The sequence below is a fragment of the Excalfactoria chinensis genome, chromosome 8 (assembly GCF_039878825.1).
Source record: "Excalfactoria chinensis isolate bCotChi1 chromosome 8, bCotChi1.hap2, whole genome shotgun sequence".
In the NCBI taxonomy this organism is placed as follows: domain Eukaryota; kingdom Metazoa; phylum Chordata; class Aves; order Galliformes; family Phasianidae; genus Excalfactoria; species Excalfactoria chinensis.
Window position 1 is genome coordinate 17,290,923 of NC_092832.1, and position 23,546 is coordinate 17,314,468.

Genomic DNA, 23,546 nt, shown 5'->3' on the forward strand with positions numbered 1-23,546 from the left:
AGCAGCCTTCTACAGAAAACAGAATTATGATTAATATATGCTGTACAGGGAGTAATAATATAGCAACATTTCTTTCAAAGTAATGAAACATATGGTGCTCATTTTATTACTGAATTAACTTTCTCATTAACTTAAATTTGAAACTATATTGTTATTTTTGTATATTGAGACCCTTTGTAAGGATAGACTCTCTAATCTTTGGAAGTCAGTCACTGATCAAATACTGGTAGATGACTTTGCTCTGCATTTTTTGTTGCTTTTTTTTTCAGTGTGAGAGCAAAGCCAGTGCCTGTTATTTGAACTGGCAGAGTATTATCTGCTCCTTCCTTGGGAACAATATGCTGCTTATCTTATCTGACCCATGACCTAATGTCACAGTGACCCTGTGCTGTGAACCTATGGTATCACTCATATGTTCTGTACAGAGATTAAGTTCATATTGAGTTTCTTCCTGACATCATAATCTTACCTGACACTCTTACCACTAGAAAGTGATGATCCAGATCCATCATGTTCTTGTAACAGCTCTGTAGTGTTTGAGAATATGTCATTAATGTGCAGGTCTAAAAAAAAACAAAAAACAGTCATAATTAAACCTGAGAATATTGGCTTTTGGGGGGGGGGGGGGGGGGGGGAGGATTCAATGTTTCCTCTTTTGCTTTTTTCCTAAATAATTAAGTGTATTTTGGATAGAACCACAAAATAAGTAACAATTTTCAGAATTCAGTATGTAATGGTACCACTGAGCACTTAAGAATAATAATCCCACTTCCTTTCTTATAGTCTGAATTTTTGCAGCCCTGATATACTTGGCTTGGTTTGAAGGAACAGAAAGGCTTGAGAATTTTCCTCTTCCTAAGACATTTTCTTCTTCCTAAGACTCCCACAAATGGCTCAGGTCATATTCTTCAGAAAGCAGAAAAGGTTCCTCATAGAAGATTACAGAGGAAAACAGGCCTTTTTCTGAAGTGACAATCTGTCTATAGTTCACATAACCTCCTGCAAAAGAGTTGCTGTCAAGCAACTGCTAGGTCAGGTTAGGCTCCATCTTCCTGCAGTCCATCCTAAGGCACACAGGATGGTCTGGGTCTCTCTTACCTTGTAGTGACCTTTTATACAGACAGAGTACATTGAAGTAAAGATTCCAGTAAAGATTTTTTTCCCTCTGAAAAAGGTATTTGCTATGGTAGCTCTAAACAAGCACACAATTGCAATCAGTTCCTCAGCCTATAGGAGAGCATTCAATGCAGTGTGCAGAGCTGTCCACTGTTCAGTTTATGCAGTCACCATTTCAACCCCAAAATGTCTGAGGTGGAGGCATGATAAGGCTAAATTTCAGGGCTACCTGATTTCTCATCTGTACCAGTGCCACAGAAGGTAATCACTGCATGACCATGAAGTCTAAATTAGGGTTAAGATAAACTTGAAGTTATCTTCTAGTGCAATAGAGTTACATAGCAAACAGCAGTCCTCAGATATGATGTGACTCAAACCTCAGATGACAACTGGTCTGACATTTAACCCTACTGAATGACTTAGGAAATGGTACACACAGAAAGGGAGGGAAAAAATCCTGTAGCCACTTTATCAGTATGCAGTTAATAAGCCAATGATAGCAATGACAGTGGTCTGTTATGCTTCAGAATTTGTTTCCTGTGTTTGAATGAAAATAAAACCTTTTGAACATCTTAGTTAAGTTATGTTGTATCAAATCAGTTTGTTTTCAGGTTGAGAATGCCATAGTTTGATTCCACGCTTCCTCTTTTTCTCACTTTCATTCTTTGTTGTGCAAATGACAGGTAAATCCAAGCTAGACATGAAGAACAATCCCACTGACAAATTCATTGAAATGCACAAAAGCATGGCTTGGGTCTAACAGCATATATTAATGAATAATATTATATAAAAATAATTTACAGATATTTTATAGATCTAGATCAGCTGCATCTTTCAAACCCCAATTGCTAGACAAAATACAAACAGCATTTCTGCCTCTCATTTTGCAAACATCATATCTGATTCCCACAGTTATCACACCACTGGTGGTGTGCCAGCATCAGACTGGGATAACAGCAGGGAATTAGGCCTGTTTGTTTCTTTCTAGTAAAAGGCATGCAAGTTTTTGTTGTTGTTGTTGCTTAAAAAAAACAAACAAAAAAATGACAACAAGACAACAAAAAAGCACCTTTTAAAGCAAGATAGTGTAATAAAATCCCTTTGTGAATGTACTAGAATCAGCATATGGCAATTTAGCCCAGCCCAGAATACATTCTTATTCATTAGACGCTGTCCAGAGTCTCCAGAGAGAATATCAAGCATTATCTTGGAGGCTACGTGACAATAGCAAATCTGGAATATTATGAAAAAGTAAAATAAAATCAAAGAATGAATGTTAAATTTGAAACAGGTGGGAATTTTCTTTTTTCATATTTTTAAGTAAGATTTCTTTCTATGTCGAAATGAGAGAAACGGAAAGGTGAAAATCACTTAGCTTAGCAACTGATTATGTCTATTTTAACCTGCTATGGTTGCTTGGGAGCTGTTTTGCTAATCCCCGCTTTGTCAGTAGGTTATATATTAGCAGGATGGAAATGGCATCACTGCACCATAATTCTGCTACATGAATACAGAACAAGGAGAGAGCAGAGCTATCGGCAGCAGTACAACAGCAGATAATAAGACTCTGTTATCCAAGCAGAATGTGTTATGTAAAGACAATTGCAGTGTAGAAGCAATAGCTCTAATCAGGTTAATTAGGCTGTATTCATGTTTCATTTCTGGTGCAAGTGCCCTGTAAATTCAAAGCAGCCTACCTCATCTTATTGCAGCCCTTATACAGACATCATGCTCTCTCTAATGCTCAGTGTCGTATACACTCTTCCTTTAAAAAAAAAAATAAAAAATATTTCCCATCACTTTTTGAGGATTTATTTTCTTCATTGTTTTTAGCTAAAAAAATAGAATACATGTTTTATATAAAGCACATGACATATAACACAACACATATAAAAGTTTCTTCCTCTTCAGCTAAATTAGACACACAGAATTTGCAAGAGGGGGGCCAGTTTAATAGCATTTTGTTTTTTTTTTTAAATTTTTTTCTTGTATTTCATTTCTCACTATCACAATGTGTGGAACGTGTAAGAAAACATATAGCCTTTAAAAAGTGTGGCTCTCACCTTTCCCCCTTTGATCCTTTTTCTTAAAGTGATAGATGGCCTCTTTATTCTTTCAACACCAGCTAGAAGGTTGTGTCTCCTTTGGAGAAAGGATTAGAGACCACTGCTGTGACCCTCAGATGGTGCTAGCTGTGTCTTCTCCCCTTACTGAATTTATTAGGTTGTCCCTTTAAAGTAATAACAGGTACAACAATTTTGAGACCATTTTATCCTAACCCTAAGCACTAAAGGCTAGGTAGAAAGGGGCTATTCAAAAGGAAGAAGACATTGCAGATATAAACACAGCAGCCTGCACAATACTATTTTAGCTAACTGTCTGGCAATCGGGTGTCTACATGCTGATTGCAAGCTTAGTCTTCTTCAGTAGTTTCCATTAAAAAAAGAAATGTGGTATTTTCAGTATTCAGCTAGAACAAATCTATTCATGTTATATCTTAATTAAAAAGCTTTTTATTAAAATTGAAAAATGTTATAGCTCCATATTAAATGTATGCATGTTCTTTAGTCATTATTTCAATATGGTGTTAATAAAATCATTTAGATTAATAGCTTCTCTTACATCATTTCTTTGCTCTGTAATGTGCAAGCCCAGTGCTGCACAGGGGCCAAGCAGCAAGGCAGTGGACAGCACTGAGAAGGGCAGTGAGTCAGGAAGCAGAGCATGCTGCCACTGATAGCACTGCAGTGCTGTGCTGTGTTTCCTTCCAGCAGCGTGGCTGGTTATAAGGCATTTCTGACTAGGTTTGTTGGTGCATTTATGCTAGCCAAGGTATGCTAGTGGATTTCACAGGGCCTGCAAGCATTGTGCATCTCATTGTTTCCCGCCCACTGAGAATCAGGACTGTTAGTTAGCACCCTGAAGAAAAATATAGGGGAAAAGCCATCTGCATTTAATTTTTCACCATTCAAGCCCACAGAGAACAAATGCACCAATTATTAATCTCCTGTAACAGTTTATATGTCTATCATATATTTTTCAATATTTTATTAGGCACAAATTCATTCCATGGAAGATGTGACTACTCATCCAGATAGATGCACACCTCTCCCCCCATGAAAAAGAGCTACTGCACAGAAACTCAGGATTTCTGGAGGTGTGGGTAGCAAAGGCCCCAGTTGAGGCAGCCCTCATTCCACTAATGGTTGTTCCCCACTGTGCCCACCAGAAGGGCCTGGTCAACCAGGGGCCCAGTGCAGCCTTGTCACCTTCCACCACAGACCCAGCTCAGGTGTGCTGGCACTGCAATAATCAACTGCATTATTCCTTAGTCAGATGGCATCACTACAAGTAAATGAAGCAATTCAGTAAAGAGACTTGGATGGGGCCGATGGTAAGCGTATTCTCAGGCCTTGATGGTGGAAGCCTCAGGACTGAGCTCAGATTTCACCCTTCTCCTTCCTGATGAATAGCAACAACAGAGAAAGCCTTTACTCTCCTCCTGGAGGATAGAGTTCAGTTGCTTGGCAATGTGCATTACTGGCACGGATGTTATGCCTTTCACAGCCTCAAGGAAATACCAGATACACGTGCCTGAGCTATCCTTCCTGCCCCTTCAATAACCCCTTGCACCCAGGTGGGTTATATGTGATATTTAATTTACCGTTTGACCAAAATTCTAAGTAACGTTAAACATTGAAAAGAAATATGTATAACTGAGGTTAGGGGGTGGAGTTGCTCCTGAATTAGTTTTGCTAAGGATTGGAATGTGAGGCTTCCACCTCCCTGAGATCCTTCTCGAACTGTAACCACTGTTTTATTGCGTTATATTCACAAACACAGAAATTAATATCTTTGGCCGGTAGTCAGAAAGTAATGTCGAGATCACACCTCCCAGTTGTGGGCAGGAAGAAATGCATGCAAAGAGAACCCTGGAGGAAATCATGGAAAGACTTTTTATCATTGCATGACTAGGAGGTTAGCACTACCTCAATCTTAAGTATGTAAAATCAATCACAAATTCTTCTCTAAAAGCAGAGTTACAATGTGACAAAGTAAAGAGTTTCTTCAAAGCTGTGATTTTGACTTGTTAGCAAGGCAAAATTATCAGAACAGCAAAAATACAACTGGAGAAAAGTTAAAATAATTGAGTTATTTTAAAGTACTATTATTATTTATATTTTAATGATAGTTTTCCTGTATGGCTACATGTAGAGAAACTGGAAAAAAGTCAAAAGCAAGATAGTTCAAAAACAAAATTTCTATTTCACATAGAAAGTTGAAATCATAGGGTGAATTGAAGTTGTCAGCATCCATGCCCTCAGAAATGTTTGTTTTTTGATTGATCAATACCCATTCTAAAATGCATTTATTTGTCAAACCAGCATGCCAAAAGGGACATGTGATAGCACATGCCTTTATAAAAGGGAACTCGGCATGTGCAACTCTACTTTATCCCCACAATGAGGGGCTTAATTTTAGCCCTGGCTTTAACCCTAGTGGGTAAGTAACTTATCTGTTTTAATAAACTTAATAAAATAGTTTCAGAATCTCAGTATAATTTGCTTATAAAAGTTGTTTAGTAAAAGATACTTTTGGGTATACATTGAATTACAACTGAAGTTAATTAGAAAGACTTATGCCATATGTACAAGATGATATATAGCCTTTAATACTAAAATACATTAACATTTGGGATTATTTTTGCTTTGTCATTTATTGCTTCTTTTTCCTTCCTTCTCTTTCAGGGAGCCAGCATCTTAATTACCGTAAGTAATTTTCCTATCAGCCACTATAATTATAATGAGTGAAATTGAAAATAGAATCTGAAAAGTATATCAATGTTTAATGTAATTTTACAACAGCTAATTTTCTTCAGGTGCAATACAAAAATGAACAAATTTATCATTTTTGTTCTACATATTCTAATACAGGCACTTTAATATGTTCTCTGTAATGTTTTATGGAAACCATTTCTTTGCAGAACCTGATTTTCGTGAAAATATGGTTTATAGATACAGTTATAAAAGCAAAGTTCTCATTGGAGTTCCAGAGAAACGACTTGCAAGATCTGGAATAAGGATAAGTAGTACAGTGGAAATTAGTGGTATTGGACCAAAACTTTGTCTTATTAGGGTAAGACATTTTATTCAATTTGAAAGGTAAAATTCTCTTGATACCAGTTTGTTGGTGTTCTTAAGCTTTTGGGAAGTAATTAAGTTTCATCATATGTTGTGCTTACTCAGGCAGAATGTAACTAACGATACTGATTTTTTTATTCGGTGCTCTAAATTCTATTTGCGCTTTGCCAGGTAATTCTCAGCTCAAGCCAACCTTGGGCTTGAAGGATTTCTTCTGCTTTGTGGCCAGGGAGACAATGGAATGTAATTTGAAATGCACAGTAATTTGTTATTGGATCAATCCAATTGTTCCAAACTGTACAACCTAGGATTATTTAATCAACTGATTTCGTAGCCAGCAAATGAAAGGCAATAAAACATACGACAGTAGCTGGATGTGATTCAATATTTAGCATAATTAATGTAATCTGGTGGCTTCTTTTTCTGCAGGGTCCCAGATGACATCCTTTGTCATCCTCAATTGTATATTTTTATTGCATGCTGAGTAATTACTAAGAGTTCTGATTATGTGAAAAATGTTTTTGCCTATAACAGAAGCCTATATGAGTTTCTAATGAATGTATTGAAAAGCACCCTTCAATTGCTTTACACAAACTCAGTCTTCTGTGCATGTGGAAGAAAAACGATCTTTTTAAAAGCTTTTATTTGGCAAATTGAAAAACTGCAGATTAAAAAGACTGGTGAATGTCTGATAAATGCCTGTAAATTCTGTAGCCTTTCAGCCTGAATTAGCCTTCTGGGACTAGGTATTTTTATAAGTTCAAATTATAATAGACAGGACACATTGCTTTTCCATGACCTTTGCAAATGGCTGGATTTCTTAATTTCGTTCATTCTTTTTTTTTCCTTTGTCTTTTATATGTATATATTTATATTTATACTTTTATATATAAAGCGCCTATCACCTGATTGATAAGCATTCTTTGGAACCATTCTGATGGCAGGGGTAAGAACAGAAGTCAAAAAAACAGAATTTTTATCTTTGCCCCCTTTCCTCCATCATGCTTGTTAAGATGATGCTTAATATGCTAAGTTGAGTCTCCCCCCAAAATTGACTCCTGCTCCCTATAACCTTCCAACAATTATTCATCTGCCCTAGTATATTTGTGAAAATATTTGTTTCAAATCTAAATACTCCTGGGGAAGAAGAACAAGAGAAAAACAAAAGTCACAGGATTTTGGGGCAAGTTTTAAGTGAAAGGTAACAATACATTTTATTCCCTTCTGCTCCCAGAGAAGTTTATTTTGCTGCTGTTATATTTAAATTAGACAGTTAGGAGGGACAGTTCAGGGAATTAATCTTTCATCTGTTGCCTACTAGTTCTCATTTAGCCCAAGTAAAAAGCTGTGGCCCCTGGTCCCTGCTGACAATTTTTTCATCACAAACACACAAGTAAGAATTGCCAGCTGTGTTCAAAACCAAGCAGACAGCATAAGGCCTGCTTGGGCCCTGAGGGCTATGGAAAACTACCTTGCACTGACCCTGCAGAGCAGTCCCAAATCTGCCCGAATGCAATATGCCAGAAGCATGTCCAAGAGGCAACATGAGGGATTTGCTCCATAACAGCCTCCTCTGTAAGCTTCAGTTACTGGAGTTGGCAGTGATCTCCACCAACAATAACAAAAATAAATATGAAAGCATAGTCTCCAGTGGCTTACTGTATGAAGATTTAGTTTGTGTGGCTTTTTGAGAAATTAATCCATGACTTGCATCACATTGCCCGCCTAAGGTGTCAGAGAAAAGTCTCTTAAAATCGTCAAAACATATAGGAAAGAAGGGTCCTCTGAGAAACTAGGCTAAACATGCCCTGCTCCCATGGGACAGAAATCATTGAGTTATGCACAGTCTAGCACAACTTTCGACTTGCTTGGATGTGCTGCAGGTTGAGGCTAGAGCGTGAAGTGTGGGGCAGGGCTGGGGCCAGTTCCTGAGCCTTCAGCTCTGCCACACTGCTGCAAAACATGTAAGGAAGGACAATTTTTGTAATCTGCTCTTTGCTGTTCTAGCTAATTATAGCTATCTGGCTGGCCCAGCAGCCATGTTGTTATTAGTTTCTGACTGCTGTCTGTGCTCTGTGACCCCAACAAGTGAGATGACAGAGTTCACAACAGGAGTTAATGATGCTTTATGCAACATTAACTTTTTCCTGAAATTTCCTGCAGATCTTTTGTGCTACTTTTGAGTAGCAACCTACTTCATGCAGCTCTTCTCTGGATTATTTCTTCATACACATGGACCTTTGGCAATACAGATTATCTCCGTAAATAAAGCAGAGTGTCATGAATGTGGAAATGTAACAGTTTTTCAGTTACTCTCTTCTATATCCTTTTAAATTTGGGAATATGTACGTTTATTACTCTAAATGACAACCTCAGGTTTTCCCTTTGTAGAGACTTTATGTTATTTAAAAGTGTATTTTTGAAGCAAGTAAAACTCCAGCTGCTTACATGGCTTGGCAAAAAAAAACTAACTGAAAAAAAAAAAATTAAAAGAAACTGTATTTTTCCTGTTGTTCTAGATTCACTCAATTGAAGCAGCAGAGTACAATGGCATCTGGCCTACAAGCTCATTCTCTCGATCACTTAAACTGACTCAGGCACTAACTGGACAAGTTAGTAGTCCCATCAAGTTTGAGTGTAACAATGGCCACATTGGAAACCTTATGGCTCCTGATTCTGTCTCAGATGATGGTCTGAACATCTACAGAGGGGTTCTCAGTATTCTGGAGCTCAATATGAAGAAGATGCAGCATTCATACAGTTTACAGGAGGTGAGCATTTTGTCTTAGCCATTGTGGTTGCTGTATGAATAGATAAAATATCATGTTCTTCTACTTTATTTTCTACATTCAACTGTGGTATAAATGTCTTATAGAAGAAGCATCTAAGCTTGGGTAATCAGCATTAGATTGTTCTCATGGAACAATATTTGATGGAGCTGTAGCTAAACGGGACAACAGAAGACCAGATTTTTAATCTGTTTGATGAAAGTATTTCAGTAAATGTGTTTGCTGCATTACAATCTTAGGAAATCTGGCTTGTGATTCCTGAAGTGTATTACTGTGAAAGCTGAAGCGTACATAAAATTTGAATACAGTATTAAATACACAATACAAAATTCAAGCTAAAATAACAGCTATTTGACTTTTTAACCAATCATATATCCTTTAATCTCTTTTAGCTCCTCTATTAGGAGGAAAACAGCATATGTGCTATTATATTACTATAATACCTTTGACAGCTCAGTTGGTACTCTGTTGGAATTTCCACACTTTTTCAGGTTTTTATATCTTAGTCAAGGTGAATCATCTGATATTACTGTTCACTACAGAAATTGCAATGTGTTTAGTTTTCCTAAAATCATATTTGCATTGATTAGACTACATGTGATTCAGAGATGAGCAGAAAGCTTGAAATTACTAACCTCTCATGTTGTCCTTATTGAAAATGCAGACCAGAATAACTAACTTCTTTAAAAATGCATCTTCATATGGATAGAGGATTTTTTTTTTTCTGGAAAATGAGATACATGACTTAATAACTTCACATTGCTTGTTGCACATTAAAAAAAAATGAGTCATGATGTTGCATATACTGCCATGCTATTTTCCCATATCTAGTTCTACATCTTCATTATTTTTAATTCAGGTAGCAATACGCCCTTCTCTCGTAGCTGAACAGTATATGTGATTTCACCTCCTAAAATAGTTTCCAAATCATCTTTGTTTTCCTCAAACAGCAATTGATCAATGAGAACTGGCACTCTCGCTTGAAAATCTAAAGTCACTCTGTAAAGGAAAAGAAACATTATTAGTCCCAAAATATAAGTTACAGACTGGTTTAAAGGACTAGACTGGGCAATTCTACTTCACAGCCCACAGTGCATAGGGCAAGTGTACCTGTGCTGCAAACTGCACAGACCTAGAAGTCCTGTAATGCATAAGTCTTAATTCATGCCACCAAGTCCTGTGGGCTGCATGTTCTTGTTAAAAGTTATATTGCTCTACTTCAGCTTGCAGTCTGCAGAGGAGCCCCATACTTGTATTTGCAGAGCTCGAGCCTTTTGGAAAACTTGACTCTGTGTTCTAACCTTTACTAAAGCCACTTTTTTTTTTTTTTTTTTCCAGAAATGTTGTTAAATTAAAGATAGAGTGGGTATGTCTTGCCTTGCAACTGGCGCATGACCATTTTGCTGTTCTGACATAGCCCAGAGCTGTTCTCTGGAGTCCCTAACCTATCAATAACAATAAAAAAAAAATCATGAAAATAACCCTTCCTCCTAAAATGCAATCAAATATTTCCTTCTCCAAAACCCCTGGTCTGACTGAGGTGATTTAAGAGCTCGTATAAATATATATGCTTGAAATATTATTAAAAGTCTGAGCTAAAACTTCAAACTCAAGAAAATCTACAATCAAAACTCTGCTATCCTGAAATTCTTTTTAATTCTTGCTGTTCAGATTGTGACAGATGATCTGGTATTCCAAGGCCTGTTCCATAGGCATTTATATACTGTCTATAAAAGCAAATTTTAAGGGAAGAATGTCATCTCTATCTTTAAAATACTTTACTGTTGAGATTTTTATTCTGAATGATCACATTATTTTGGCACTTTTTATTAATATTCCTCAAATCATATTTCATAACCAACAGCTCTAACTGGAAATCACTACCTATCTTTTCTGAGGCTCCAAATCTCATCTCAGGAAAACTCTCATGTGTTTAAGTTTTCTCAAGGAAGTCCTGGTTTGGCTTATGGGAAACATGTGCATATAAAAAAAGAAATGAAATTATAGATCATGCCAATTTTTCTCCTGGAACCTACAATGAATAAGTAAAGTATGCATTTCCATCAGGAATTGTGAAAATACAGAACTAAGCAAGAGAGTCCATGTGAGGAACTGATGGAACTTTGTAGAGGGGAAAACTTCTCTGATCACATTCTTATTTTTGACAGGCTGGGATCAGAGGTATTTGTAACACAACATATACAGTTCAAGAAAACAAGAAAGCAAACCTACTCTATGTGACCAAATCCAAGGACCTGAATAGTTGTGAAGAGAAAGTCCAAGTGGTCACAGGTTCAGCATACACTCAGCCATGCCAGACCTGTCAGCAGGTAACTTAGGCCAGTATTTTGTTTCAATTTTATATTCTTATACAGAGAACAATTTGACAGCCACGTTATTTCTTGCTTTCTAATAAACAGACTGAGAGAAGATATCAGATCAGATCTGTTCCATCTAGTATCTGACTTTTTTTTCAGTATGAAAATGAAATCCACAGGGTGACAGAGGTCCATGCTACAGACTGTTGTGTACTATAGGCATAACTCAACTGAGTTCAGCTGGCTGGCTTGGAGACCATTAATTACAAGCATGAGTTAATTTACCTCTTTTGTTAGGAAAAAAAAAAAAAAAGAAAAGAAAAGAAAGGCTAAGCATGGTGTACAATTTCAACTATTCAAGATAGGTACTTTTGCATCTTATTATAATTCTCTCCTTCATGTAAAAAAATTGTGCAGCTTTTTCCACTGCTTTGCTCAGAAAATATGTCTCTTTCACAAGGGAACAGCAACTGACTTACATTTGGGAAAGGAAAGAAAACAGCTAAGACTTCTTAGTAGTAAAAGTGAAGGATCCAGGCAGCATGCCTGACCTCTCCCGTAGAAGTATGCAGGCACTGAGTTGCTGCCGAGCAAAACAGCACTGGAAAATAAGGGGGTTGAAGTGGGTGATGATGTTATAACTTCTAGGCATAGAATTTAAAAGGTAAATGACTTTCTGTGTTCTTTATTGTTGTTGATGTTGTTTTGTTTGTTGCATGTTTATTGTTCTTTTGTTTTGTTGTTTGCTTGTTTGTTTTTGTTATAAAGAGAAACAAGAATTTCCGGGCAACTGCTACTTATAATTACAAAATTAAATACGCTCGTAATGAGGCTGTAATCACACAAGCTGATGTTGAGGAAATCCACCAGACTGCACCTTTCCATGAGATAGCAGGAGGAAATGTTATCGTAGAAGGAAGGTACCGTACATATGCCTTTAATTCAGCAGCTAACTCAGCATCTCAGTAGCCTGGTCAAACTCCATAACTGAAATAAGTTCTTTACTTCTGTGGCCTATTGCTTGCCGATGTTTAATTACATAAAAGCCCAAACAGTTCATAAAAACAGCCTTTACTCTTTGTTGTAAATCTGAAGCATGCACATCACTATCCAAATTTTGTTAGCTAAACTTCGCAGGATTTGACTGTTTTATTTCTCAGGGATATTTGATTTATGTCATAAAAGACAAAACAAATGTAATTCCATCTGAAAAACTGTGAACTAATATATTTACAGTAAAATATTTTGAAAGACAGTTACTCACTGAAACAGAGCTCCCTAGAAAATAATAATGCAGTGAGAGAACCTGGAGACCAGTTCACAAGAAGGCTAGATAGGACTTTGGATTCTGAAATACTTCTTATGTACTGTGGCAGCTTGCAAAATTTCCATCAAAACTATTTCGTTATGGGAAATTGTATTTTATTGCAAAAAGATTGAGAACATGAAGTCTAATATGTATTTGCTTTTCCACAGCAAATTTTGCATAGATTTTGAACAGGTCTGAGGCAAAATGAAAAAGAATGTTGTTGTCTGAAATTGAAACCTCTGCTAATTTTTAGCTCAAGGCCCTAGATTCTTGGTGTTTCATTTTGTTGATTTAAGCTCACTCTGCAAGCCTGCATAGACTGACATCCTATTCTTCAGGTATAGAGCCCCTAAAAAGTGTAGTACCATTACTCTTCCACATTTTCTCTGGCTATCCTGCATTTCCCACAAGAACGGGACAAATGTAAGGTAGCTCAGAAGGTATTGATTTGTCACGTAGGTTTCCGGAAGTTAATTTTGCAATGTACTTTGTGTAAAATAATAGATAAATAAATAGTCTAGCACCAAGGATTTAAAACACTTGGAGCTGATTTTTCTGTCCACTTCAACATAAGGCATCCTTTGAAGCCCATCTTTAGCATTCATTTGCTCTTCCCTTCAATGTCTAACATTTTCCCATCTATTCTATGAAGATATATCTCTTCCCAAAACAATGAGGATGGAGACATAACAGATTCATCATGCTTCTGAAGGGGAGTTAATTCTGTCAAAATGTACCTGATATTATACTTTCCAATCCATAGGCTTTAACAATAAATAATCCATTTAACAGTACTGTATGAAATTTCAAGAGAGAAAAACAAAACAAAACAAAAAAAAATCTGGTGATTTTGTAGTGATTTGTATTCAGATTCTAGTAGCTTGTCTGCAAAGTGATTCTCTGATATTTTCAGCAGCAGTTCTCTGTAATCTATATGGAAGGAGTGGATAGAAATGATACAGAAGATCGTTGTAGAGATTCTAAAATAAACAAGCCAATTTTGTAGAGATTTTGAAATGTATAACAATATTGCTTTAGGAATATTTTCAGTTGTTAAATACAAATGCTTAACATCACGATTGTGTTCTAAATGAACTATTTTGAACATAATTGATGTGATAGGATGTGTGTATTTAGAAGAAAATTCAGCACAGATAGGAACTGTTTACAAAGACATTCTCTCATTATTCTTATTAAAGGAAAAATATATGGTACTCTGAAAAATTTCCAGAAACTTGAGTATTTTTCTTAAAAGTAATCCTCAATGCATCTGGCCCTCTTTGAGATCCAATTAGAAACTTCATGAGAGCCTTTTATCTTTCACGATCTCCAGAGCACTCAACTTTCCAGGCAAAGTGAAGAGAGGATTGGAAGAGTACAAGTAAAAAGACTGTAGTATTTCTTCTTGTATCTAACCATTTTTGTTTTGTTTTGAAGCTTCTAGGAGGCACAGATACGTGAAAACTTTTATGAACTTCTTAAAAGGTTTAAATTAAGTTATAATTTGTGAAAATCTTTCTCATCAGTTATTTTCCCCCAATCTTTAATTTATTAAGTCTCAACACACAGTTCCTACGATCTTGTTCAGGCCACAGTTTCTCACCTCCCACATTTTTCTTAAATTCTCAGGCCATGTTATTCTCAAAGGAAAGCAAAGGCTGGCTCTGATCTGATTCCTGTTGATTAAAAGCACACCTTCTCAGAGAATTTCTGAACACCGTATCCTAATTCATCAGCTTGTAAATAACCTTAAACCTCAATAATAAAACCATTCTGAAAAAATAAAAATAAAAAAATAAAAAATAGGCTGCGTGGCAGTGCAGACAGGCAGAAACCATGTGCTACTTAGGGTTGGTACTCAATATCTTCTGAGGTTATCTCTCTGGTTTCCTCCATTTCAGGCAGACATTTGCACTGATTGATGTGCAAAAGCAAGTGGCCGAAGTTCCACCAAAAGAATTCCGAAAACGTGGATCACTCCAGTACCAGTTTGGCAGTGAATTGCTTCAGCTTCCTGTCCACTTATTCAAAATAAAAGATGTGGAAAGCCAGGTAAAGCTTAGTCACAGATAGAATTTGGGCTGGAGGTTAGAGTTAGTAAACGTGGGAAATAATGTAAGATTAATGCAGTTGAATCTTCCCACAGATAGAGGAAAGCCTGAAAGACTTAGTAGAAACCACATATGAACAGCTTCCCAGTGATGCACCAGCAAAAGCCCTCAAGCTTATGCACCTCTTCCGTGCTGCAAATGAGGAGAATTATGAGTCAGTGTGGAAACAGTTCTCAAGTCGGCCAGCATACAGGTACAAAGAATACAAGTGGTGATTCTTCTGCTTTATTGGAGGCTGTCTGGAATGACTGTGTTCAAATATAAAACTGGAAAATGGTCCTTGCTTTTCCCATTCCAGGCGCTACATTTTGGATTTACTTCCTGCAGCAGGCAGTCACCATTCCCTGAGATTCTTGAGGCATAAAATGGAAAGGCAAGAGCTCACCAACTGGGAAATGGCTCAGGCACTGCTTGTGGCTCTCCACTCAAGCTCACCAACTCAAGACGTGATGGAAGAAGCTACAGTAGGAGTCTTTAAATGCTCTCAAATCACACTGATTTTAGCATCTGCTATATTTATTCCTTTGGCAAGACTGCAAGAGCTTTGGAAATACTAAGATTTTATATCCTCTAGTGAGGTTTAAATGAGTTTATTTCCTGAGTGTCTCAAGGGAAGGAGAATGCAAAGAGGGCAAAAATTAATACAGAATAAAACAGATAGAGTATAAAATACCTTCTAGTGACAGGTTATTGTAAACTGGTTTCTAGTCTTCCTTCATCCAAATGTACTTTGTAGTTACATCAGATTGGATTTCTCACTGAGTGTTTACTAAGACTAGGGGGAAAGAAATACTTATTTGTCATAACCATATATTTGCCCTGGCTGACCCAGCAGAATGGATATAAGTCAGAGAAGAACTATGGAAATCAAGGGAATTATGCCAATATAGAACTCATGTTGGAGAAGCTTAGTCATTTTTTCAATTTTTCCCTCTTCTGCCATGTCTAATTCTGCCCTCAAATGCAGGTATTTATCTCTGCCTAACCTAGGTAAAGACCATGGTTCTCAGTGAAGAGTTTTGCCTGCTGTAAAAGCCATGACATCCTGGGCATGGCTGTGTGGTAATGCTATGCTTTTCACTTAAAGAGGTAGTACGTTGTTGCATCCTGCCATCTACTTGATTTAAATGAAATACTCATGGTAGGCCAAACTAGTAAGGTCCATCCATATTTGATCACAATGTTCATATCTACTGATGAGGCTTACACAGACATATCTATGGAAAATATTTTTTTGACTAATGTGTGTTCAAATAACAATCCATTCATTTAATAACTGGCTGATTTTTCCCCTTTGGATTATAGTCCATACCAATTTTATATTTGAAACACTGTAAAAGCAACATATCTGCCTTTCATACATTACTTGGAATTACTTTAGAATTCCATTGTCAAAGGTAACTCTATTCACTAATTGACTCTAAATTCATCAGTATGAAAATCTAAAAACCCTTGTACTCTCTTGTATTTGGAAGAAACAGTTTCTGATGCTGATACTCTTCGTTATTGCTGGTAACAAACAATTTATTTCTCCCCAGCTCATTGTGAAAAAGCATTGTTCACACTCAAGTAGTGTACTTGGAAAGGTTTGCCATCTCAGCTATGCATCACTGTGCCACAAACGGTGCTCTTCATCAGGCTCCTGCTCCGAATGTCTCACGGTAACCAGATTTTTATGTATCATTTAAAAGAAAAATTAAGCCTTGAGTACTTTCTTCATTATTCAGAAATCTGTATTTCACTTCATTGCAGTGTTTCCTTGGGGGAAATGAACCCCAGTTGGTTAAATACAGCATTTTTATCTTTAGATTAACACACGAAAGAGAGTGAGAAGTAGCAGCATATAATTCATGGCATTTTCTGAGTATCTCTGCTTTATTGCTGACTATTAATGAAGTCCCACAGCACTGCTCTGAAATACTGCTAAATATAGACGCTTAAGAGATATATAAATGACACAAAAGCCCAGGGTTTTGTCCAAAGCTGTGTAGCCCAGACATTTTTCAGCCAGAAGCAGAGCCTAGTCATCTATGTAGAGTGCAAGGTTTTAATAACAGGAATATAATCCCTGTTCTGCACTACTTTTAGTCAACATGCCTGAAAACAGTTTAAATAGACAATAAATATCATTTCCGCATTTTAGAGGTGTACGTCATGGTTTACAGTGGTTGTCCACCTGGCCAGGAAAATGGAAATAGGTGTCCTCACTCTTGGTTACTGTCAAGTATGAGCAGGGCATTCCCAAAATATTATGTCTCCCATGCTTCTTTTCTCTGGTACTCAGATATGGCTGATGTTCCTTCATGCACAACCTGTGTTATGGTTGCCACCAATACTCTTGAGCTAATGAAATCTCAGAAACCTTGTGCCAGGAAGTGGAAATTCTTTCCCAGAATGAATGCTTATTCAATGCATTTCAAAATTTCATTTGATTAGTAATATCAAATACATTGTATCTTCACTGCCAATGAGCCTCAAATGTGATATTTTAAAGCATGGGCACCATGTTTAAAATATTCTGCAACAGCTTGTGCTTCTTTTCTAGAAATTTTTTGCTGATTTTGTTTTGGTTTGTTTGTTTGTTTGTTTTTTGCTGATGTTGTTTTTGTGTTTGGTTTTTTTTTGTGTGTGTGTGAGTTTTTTTGTTCGTTCATTTACTTGTTTTTTTTTGTTTGATTTTTTTAATTAATTTATTTTTAATTTATTGCATTGCATTACATTGCAAAATATTTCTGCTAGGATATAGTTCTTTTTCCATTATCAGAATGTACAGACAAGTATTTCTAACCTTACCTTATAAATGCAAGTGTGATTCAGTTGCATATGAGGAAGGCTGTAAAATGACACAAAGATCTCAGCAATTAATGCATCTAAACAAGTGTTGTTAGAACACCACCCCTGACATATCTTCAGGAATCTTCTTTAAAGAAGGATTAATCTTAAGGATTAAACTGTATACACATTTTTGCATCTTCCCTTTAGCATTAGGAAGAGATATTCAAACAACGTTCAACTCCCTCTGAAAGGAAGTAGGAATTATGTCCACTCCATTAATTTTGTCCTTAAAAATGTTACTTGATAACTTTAAAGCAGCGATGAAGAAGCAGTTCATAGCAACTTTCTTGGCTACGCTTCCATGAATAAGGTGTCCAGTTCATGAGGAAAAAAAGAATTTGGGGAAAAAAAAAAAGGGGGGGGGGGGGGGGGGAGAAATAAGCGTACTGAGCAAACTGAAATTATAAATTATCAAACTTCAAACATACTTGTAGTTGGAGTATGTGGAATTGGACTCAATGGATGTGTGGGTTTTTTCCAGCCAATCCATGGCTTTGCAGGAGAGGCACTGAGCAAATCTAACATAGAAGAAATCTTGCTGGCCTTGAAAGCTCTTGGAAATGTAGGACATCCAGCCAGCATCAAGCACATCAAGAAATTTTTGCCTGGTTATGCAGCTGGTGCTTCAGATCTGCCCCTCAAGGTCCATGCAGCTGCTGTGATGGCCCTGAAGAGCATAGGCATGAGAGACCCAAAAATGGTAAGGAAAGCAAAGCTGTTTCCTTTGTACTTATCATAAGTCAATAAGTTGAAGCTGATCGATGATGGAGGGAGAGAGGAAAACAGTGGGTTTATTTTCAAATATAGCTATAATATTGTGCATTTTTTAAAATCATTCATCACTCCTGAGCTGTCATGTTTTATTCCTTTTGACATTAACCTCTAGTGTTTCAGAAAGCAGCTGAAATCCTATTAAAAGGATTAATCATCCTATTTTTGAAGACACATCAGTATTTCTATTGCAAACCTTTGTTTTCCAAGGACATTAGACAGAAAGCTGAATTATTGACCAAAATGTGTTTAGTGCTACTTCAACTTTGGTATGTGAGAGAACCAGAAAACAAGGTTTTCTGAAAATTGACACTTAATACTGAATGTCACATCTAATCGTAATTCAAGACCAGATCTTATTGAAAATAGATACTAGAAGTTTGCATCCTAATTAAAAATTTACAGACATTGTGTGGGTTTAAGTCATAAACAGAGCATTTACTAAATGTGACTTTTGTCCCTGAATGAGGTAATGATTAGACATCGCATCCAGTGGTTATATGGGCATAATCTTATCCATCGCAGATGTCACTTTACAATCATTTTCACCTTAAAGCAAGCCACTTGTAAAAGGAAACCTTACATTTTTTTCCCAGATATATATACATATTTTTTATGAGACCATTCTTAGCATGAAAAGTAAAATGGAAGGCTTTCATTAACTATTCTTCTGTACTAGTTTTTTCATTGTATTAATTTTTGCATATGATGGTCAGTTTGATTCCTCATATTGATCTATAGGCAGAAGTGTGCTGGTTTATGCTTTCAAGCTAAAGAATATAGAAACAATTTACTAGAGCGCATGAGCTAGATGGGGAAAAGGGGGTGGGAGGGTGGAGGGACAGCAAGTGTAGAAATTAGGTTATTTGCTGGGGAAGGGAAAAGCTGATCTGGTGTTTGAAAACAGTGCTGCATCTCTGCTTGTCCTTTGGCCTAGCTTCCCACATGTGACCCAGACTGCTGTTTAGTTCCATTTTCTATGCATTTTCTTTAGAGAAAATTGATCTGGAGCAGGTTAATGACTGTGACTGGATTTTACATTGTTCAAAAACCAGTCAGTTTAATCCCTGGTTTACAGCTAGCTACACACCCGTATTTGCATTAAACAGACTTAATGCATGGCCTGTCATTTCTATTCTTTAATTTTAAAATGCAATTGCATTTAGAAAAAGGCTACTGCAGAAAAATACATTAAGTTTTCTCAATCATACCTTACATTAAAAAGCACAAACATTAGAGGCAGAACAGGATTTTCCAGAGGATTGGGCCAAAATGGTGTTACTCCTTCCCCAGTCAGTTTGAAGTTGCAGTCAAACATTTTGGTGCCTCTCATGCAAGCTGGAAATGTTCCAATAAAAAGTTAGTCTTGATGCCAAATATTGTACAAATCAAACACAAAAGTTACAAGTACTGTGAAAATTACATTTCTTGTATATCATTACAATTTTGAATTACCTACATGGCATAGAGATTTTTGGAAGTAAATTGTCTGTTATTCTAGTAGAATGGGCACCAGGAGATCAAATGGCTTGAGTTAAGACATATCCTTATGGGTGGGGATTGCTGATCACTGAATGTATTTCTCTGGTATATGATGGGTTCTTGAAATCACTTATATCTAGATCTTGTCTTGGTTGTGTTGCAGGCTTAACAAGGGAAAGTAAATTTGATGTAGAGGTTATTCAGTGAGGTTCCTTGGCTTTGACTGCTTAGGAATCAGGCTGCATTACCATAATTCTCCTTCCAGCCCTCAAACTCTGAAACAGGAATATTGTTGCCATAATAATTAAATAATACAAATTTTTACAGTATAAAGTGATGACGAGATCATTCATTGGTGATGAAAGGCTATTAGCAACATGTTCAAATACAGATTAACTCTGAAAGTATCAATTATTTTCAGGTCCAGGCTATTACCCTTGAGATTTTGCTGAATCACAAAATACATCCTCTGATCCGAAAATTAGCTGCAGAGGTTTTGCTTGAAACTAAGCCAGGTCTTTCAATCCTGATGACATTAGCTGATGCTATGCTGAAGGAACCTAGCATGCAAGTGGCAAGTTACATTTACTCTTACCTGAGGGCCCTGGGCAGAAGCACAGCTCCAGATCTTCAAACGATGTAAGGAAAATCTACTTCCCTTCCCTAGATGAGGAACTTGTTACAAACAAATTGAGGTGTTAATGTGCTTGCTGAATTTTTTCAGGGCTTCTGCCTGCAGAATGGCTGTCAGAGCATTAAGTCCTAAATTTGACAGATCTGGTTACCATTTCAGCAATGTTTTCCGCTTCAGTATGTTTAAAGGTAAGGTACATACTCCTTCCCTCCAATAGTAATCATCTGAAGATCTTTTGGGGAAACACATACAGGTTGAAGTTATATGTGTGTGTATATATATATTTATATATCACAGAGTAGGAGAGTCCAGTCCCTTCATTTTCATTAGCCATTGCAGCATTCGGACCTATATAAAATGCCATAGTCTCAGTGGTGCTTAACAATTTCCCGACACTATTCAGCACCAAACAGGAGGGACCTAAATTATTACTAAGTAGATAGATTTCTAATGGTGCTTAATGCATACAACTCTTACTGCATTCAGATATCCTCTTCATACCAACAATAGTGCAGAGTGAATCAAACTCTGAAAATGGTGAGATGTGACATTTCATTGCATCCATGAGCAGCTAACTTGGGTTTCTTGTCTGAAGGTTTTCCTACACCTTCTTACCAGGGTTATTTACTGGCATGCACAGATCCATGTGTGGGACTTTGAGGCACATCAGTTTGATCTCTGGGAATCACATGTAAAAATCAAGAACACTGGTAGCTTGAGTGAAGAGGACAAGATTAGAAGACAGCTCTTGCTGGGCCAAATTGTAGCTATTTCCGTTTTCCATTTATGTAATTCTTCCCAGTAGGGATTTTTTCAGCAACTGCATGTAAATGACCATGACAGCCTCAGTGATTTGGCATATGTAGCTGACAGACTAGGGAGATTATATCTACAAACAGAGCCTCCTTACACATGCTGTTTATCTAAAGGACTTAGATGTATTTCACACTTTTGTTATTCACTGGTACACATAAAGATTCTTTTCAAAGCCATGAATAGAAAAAGAGACTGAAATGTCTGAAACCTGCAGTGCTAAGTGTGCAACTACTTTTGCTTTCTTTTGGGGATGGGAGGAAGTTTCAAAAGGCTTTTGCAGATTTTATTGTTGCCTTTCTCATTTCATGTTTTTTTATATGACCATTTAGTTGGGTCTATAATAAAAATATGTATAATACATACCACAGCAGCCACAATGCCACATGCTTGTTGCTTCAGAGACAGCAACAGAGAGTGCCCAAAGAAATTCAGTAGATAATGCATATCTTGTGAACTTTTGTACCGTTTAAAATGCATACACAGAGAGATACATTTTCCAGTAATAAGCAGATCCTTGTTTCAGGGCTTAGATACTCATTTTCTCCTCTTATTTTTGCTTTTAAAATGAAGATGCCTAATTTTTTTATTATTATTATTTATTATTTTTTTTTAACAGTGGAAAAGAAATGAGCCGTATACATGAGGGTAGCTAGCAGGGGGCTGTGTAAAATGCATTATTTTGTTCTGACTGTACCCTTGAGATGCATCAGATCAATGAATTGCTGTTAATTCTTAGAGAGTACTTTTATAAGAAATTTGGCTACTACTCAGATAGGATGTTTAAGCCTGTCATCCTGAAGACTAAGAACAAGATCACTTTCTAGCACATGCTAGACTTAGACTTGGATAACTCAATCAGCTAAATGAAGTCCATTCTCCATTACCCTTGTGTGGGAGGTGGCTCAAGCTTTCTGATTTGATTTGTTACCACTAGCCACAGGTGAAATGTTACAGTGAGTCCATTCTAGAGCAGTTACCATAGTGACAGCAGTAATGCTGTACCTATTTCATTGCTAAAAACAAAAATGTGCCCTCAGCAATGCAGATTTTTGTGGTGTTAGGTGCTGAATTTTTAATGACAGGCACTAACATCAGATGAATATGCTTCTAATTGAGAATCTGTCATACATGTCCACCACAAACAGTGTATTACAGTCTACACTCTACCACTGAAATCAGCTCAAGTACTGTTCAGTATAGAAACTGACAGAATCTGACTCTTAACATGCACAGTTTTTTTACAAACTTATATTACAATAAAATACATACTAATATTCATGGGTATGAAAGTCTGCTTTCTTTGATCAATTTATTTTTGCTTTCCTTCTTCCCTGAGGCAAGACGTTTAGTCAGATAGGTGCAGGTGCCCTCACATTCTCATACTGAAGCAGCTATGATGTACCACCTGACCCTGTTAGTGGGATTCTTCTTTGGTAAATATTTTCTTACAGCATTAGAGCTACATAACATCTGAGGTATGGAAAATACCCCTGCTCTCTTCAAGCTGATGAATTTTGTATAATCATTTAATCATTTATTAGCAACACTTCTTACTAAGTATCAAGAAGTACCTTTTTTCTTTTTTTTTTTTTAACTAACAAATTTCATGAGTTTGAACACAAACATACACACAGAAAAAAAGAAAAAAGAAAAAAAATAACAAAACACAGAAAAACCCTTTTACAAATTTGCTATAAGTACAATATTTCATTGTGGCCAGTCCATGTAACACCCAGGGCTGTACTGGCTAAACTTATTCAGAGAAAAGCTAGTCTTTTTATTTTCAGATCTCAAGTCAGCTCATAGTAGTGACCCAGTGTGACATCAATTTGCTTTTTATTTTCTGTAGAATCAGCATTAATATGTGGGTTGCTTTTTTTCTTTCCCTGGTTACCTGTTGAACGTTCTCCATTGATTCTTCTGTCATCAATCAGATGATGGCATGAATACCTGCATTTTGACTTCAGAAGCTGTTAATGAGTCGTGTAGTTTACAGGTAGTTTGTACCTAACAATTCAGGTAGAACAGAAACTTCATACAGCACAAGAGTGAAAATGATCTAGTGAAATGCCAGACTACGCAGACTTAGCCAACAAGTGGATTGCATTTCCACTAGACCAGGAAGCTGGAATTTGTCCTGAGAAATTAGAATTCAAAATTAGTTCCAGTAATCTGATAATAACATAGTGTAAGAATATAGAAGGGCCGGGGACCATCCCAGCCT

The 23,546-nt window shown here is 36.7% G+C and overlaps 1 protein-coding gene across 1 annotated transcript in view; it reads left to right on the forward strand.

The window, feature by feature from the left end:
• The first annotated feature begins 5,579 nt into the window (after positions 1–5,579).
• The window catches only part of LOC140255662 (vitellogenin-1-like), a 44,450-nt gene continuing 26,483 nt past the window's right edge, over positions 5,580–23,546 (forward strand). The window contains exons 1-13 of the mRNA XM_072343453.1: positions 5,580–5,619; positions 5,865–5,885; positions 6,101–6,252; positions 8,777–9,028; positions 11,215–11,376; positions 12,133–12,284; positions 14,575–14,725; positions 14,820–14,977; positions 15,083–15,248; positions 16,323–16,445; positions 18,101–18,319; positions 20,294–20,511; positions 20,597–20,694. Coding sequence (XP_072199554.1) covers positions 5,580–5,619; positions 5,865–5,885; positions 6,101–6,252; positions 8,777–9,028; positions 11,215–11,376; positions 12,133–12,284; positions 14,575–14,725; positions 14,820–14,977; positions 15,083–15,248; positions 16,323–16,445; positions 18,101–18,319; positions 20,294–20,511; positions 20,597–20,694 — 1,912 coding nt within the window. The remainder of the gene's footprint in view (positions 5,620–5,864; positions 5,886–6,100; positions 6,253–8,776; positions 9,029–11,214; positions 11,377–12,132; positions 12,285–14,574; positions 14,726–14,819; positions 14,978–15,082; positions 15,249–16,322; positions 16,446–18,100; positions 18,320–20,293; positions 20,512–20,596; positions 20,695–23,546) is intronic.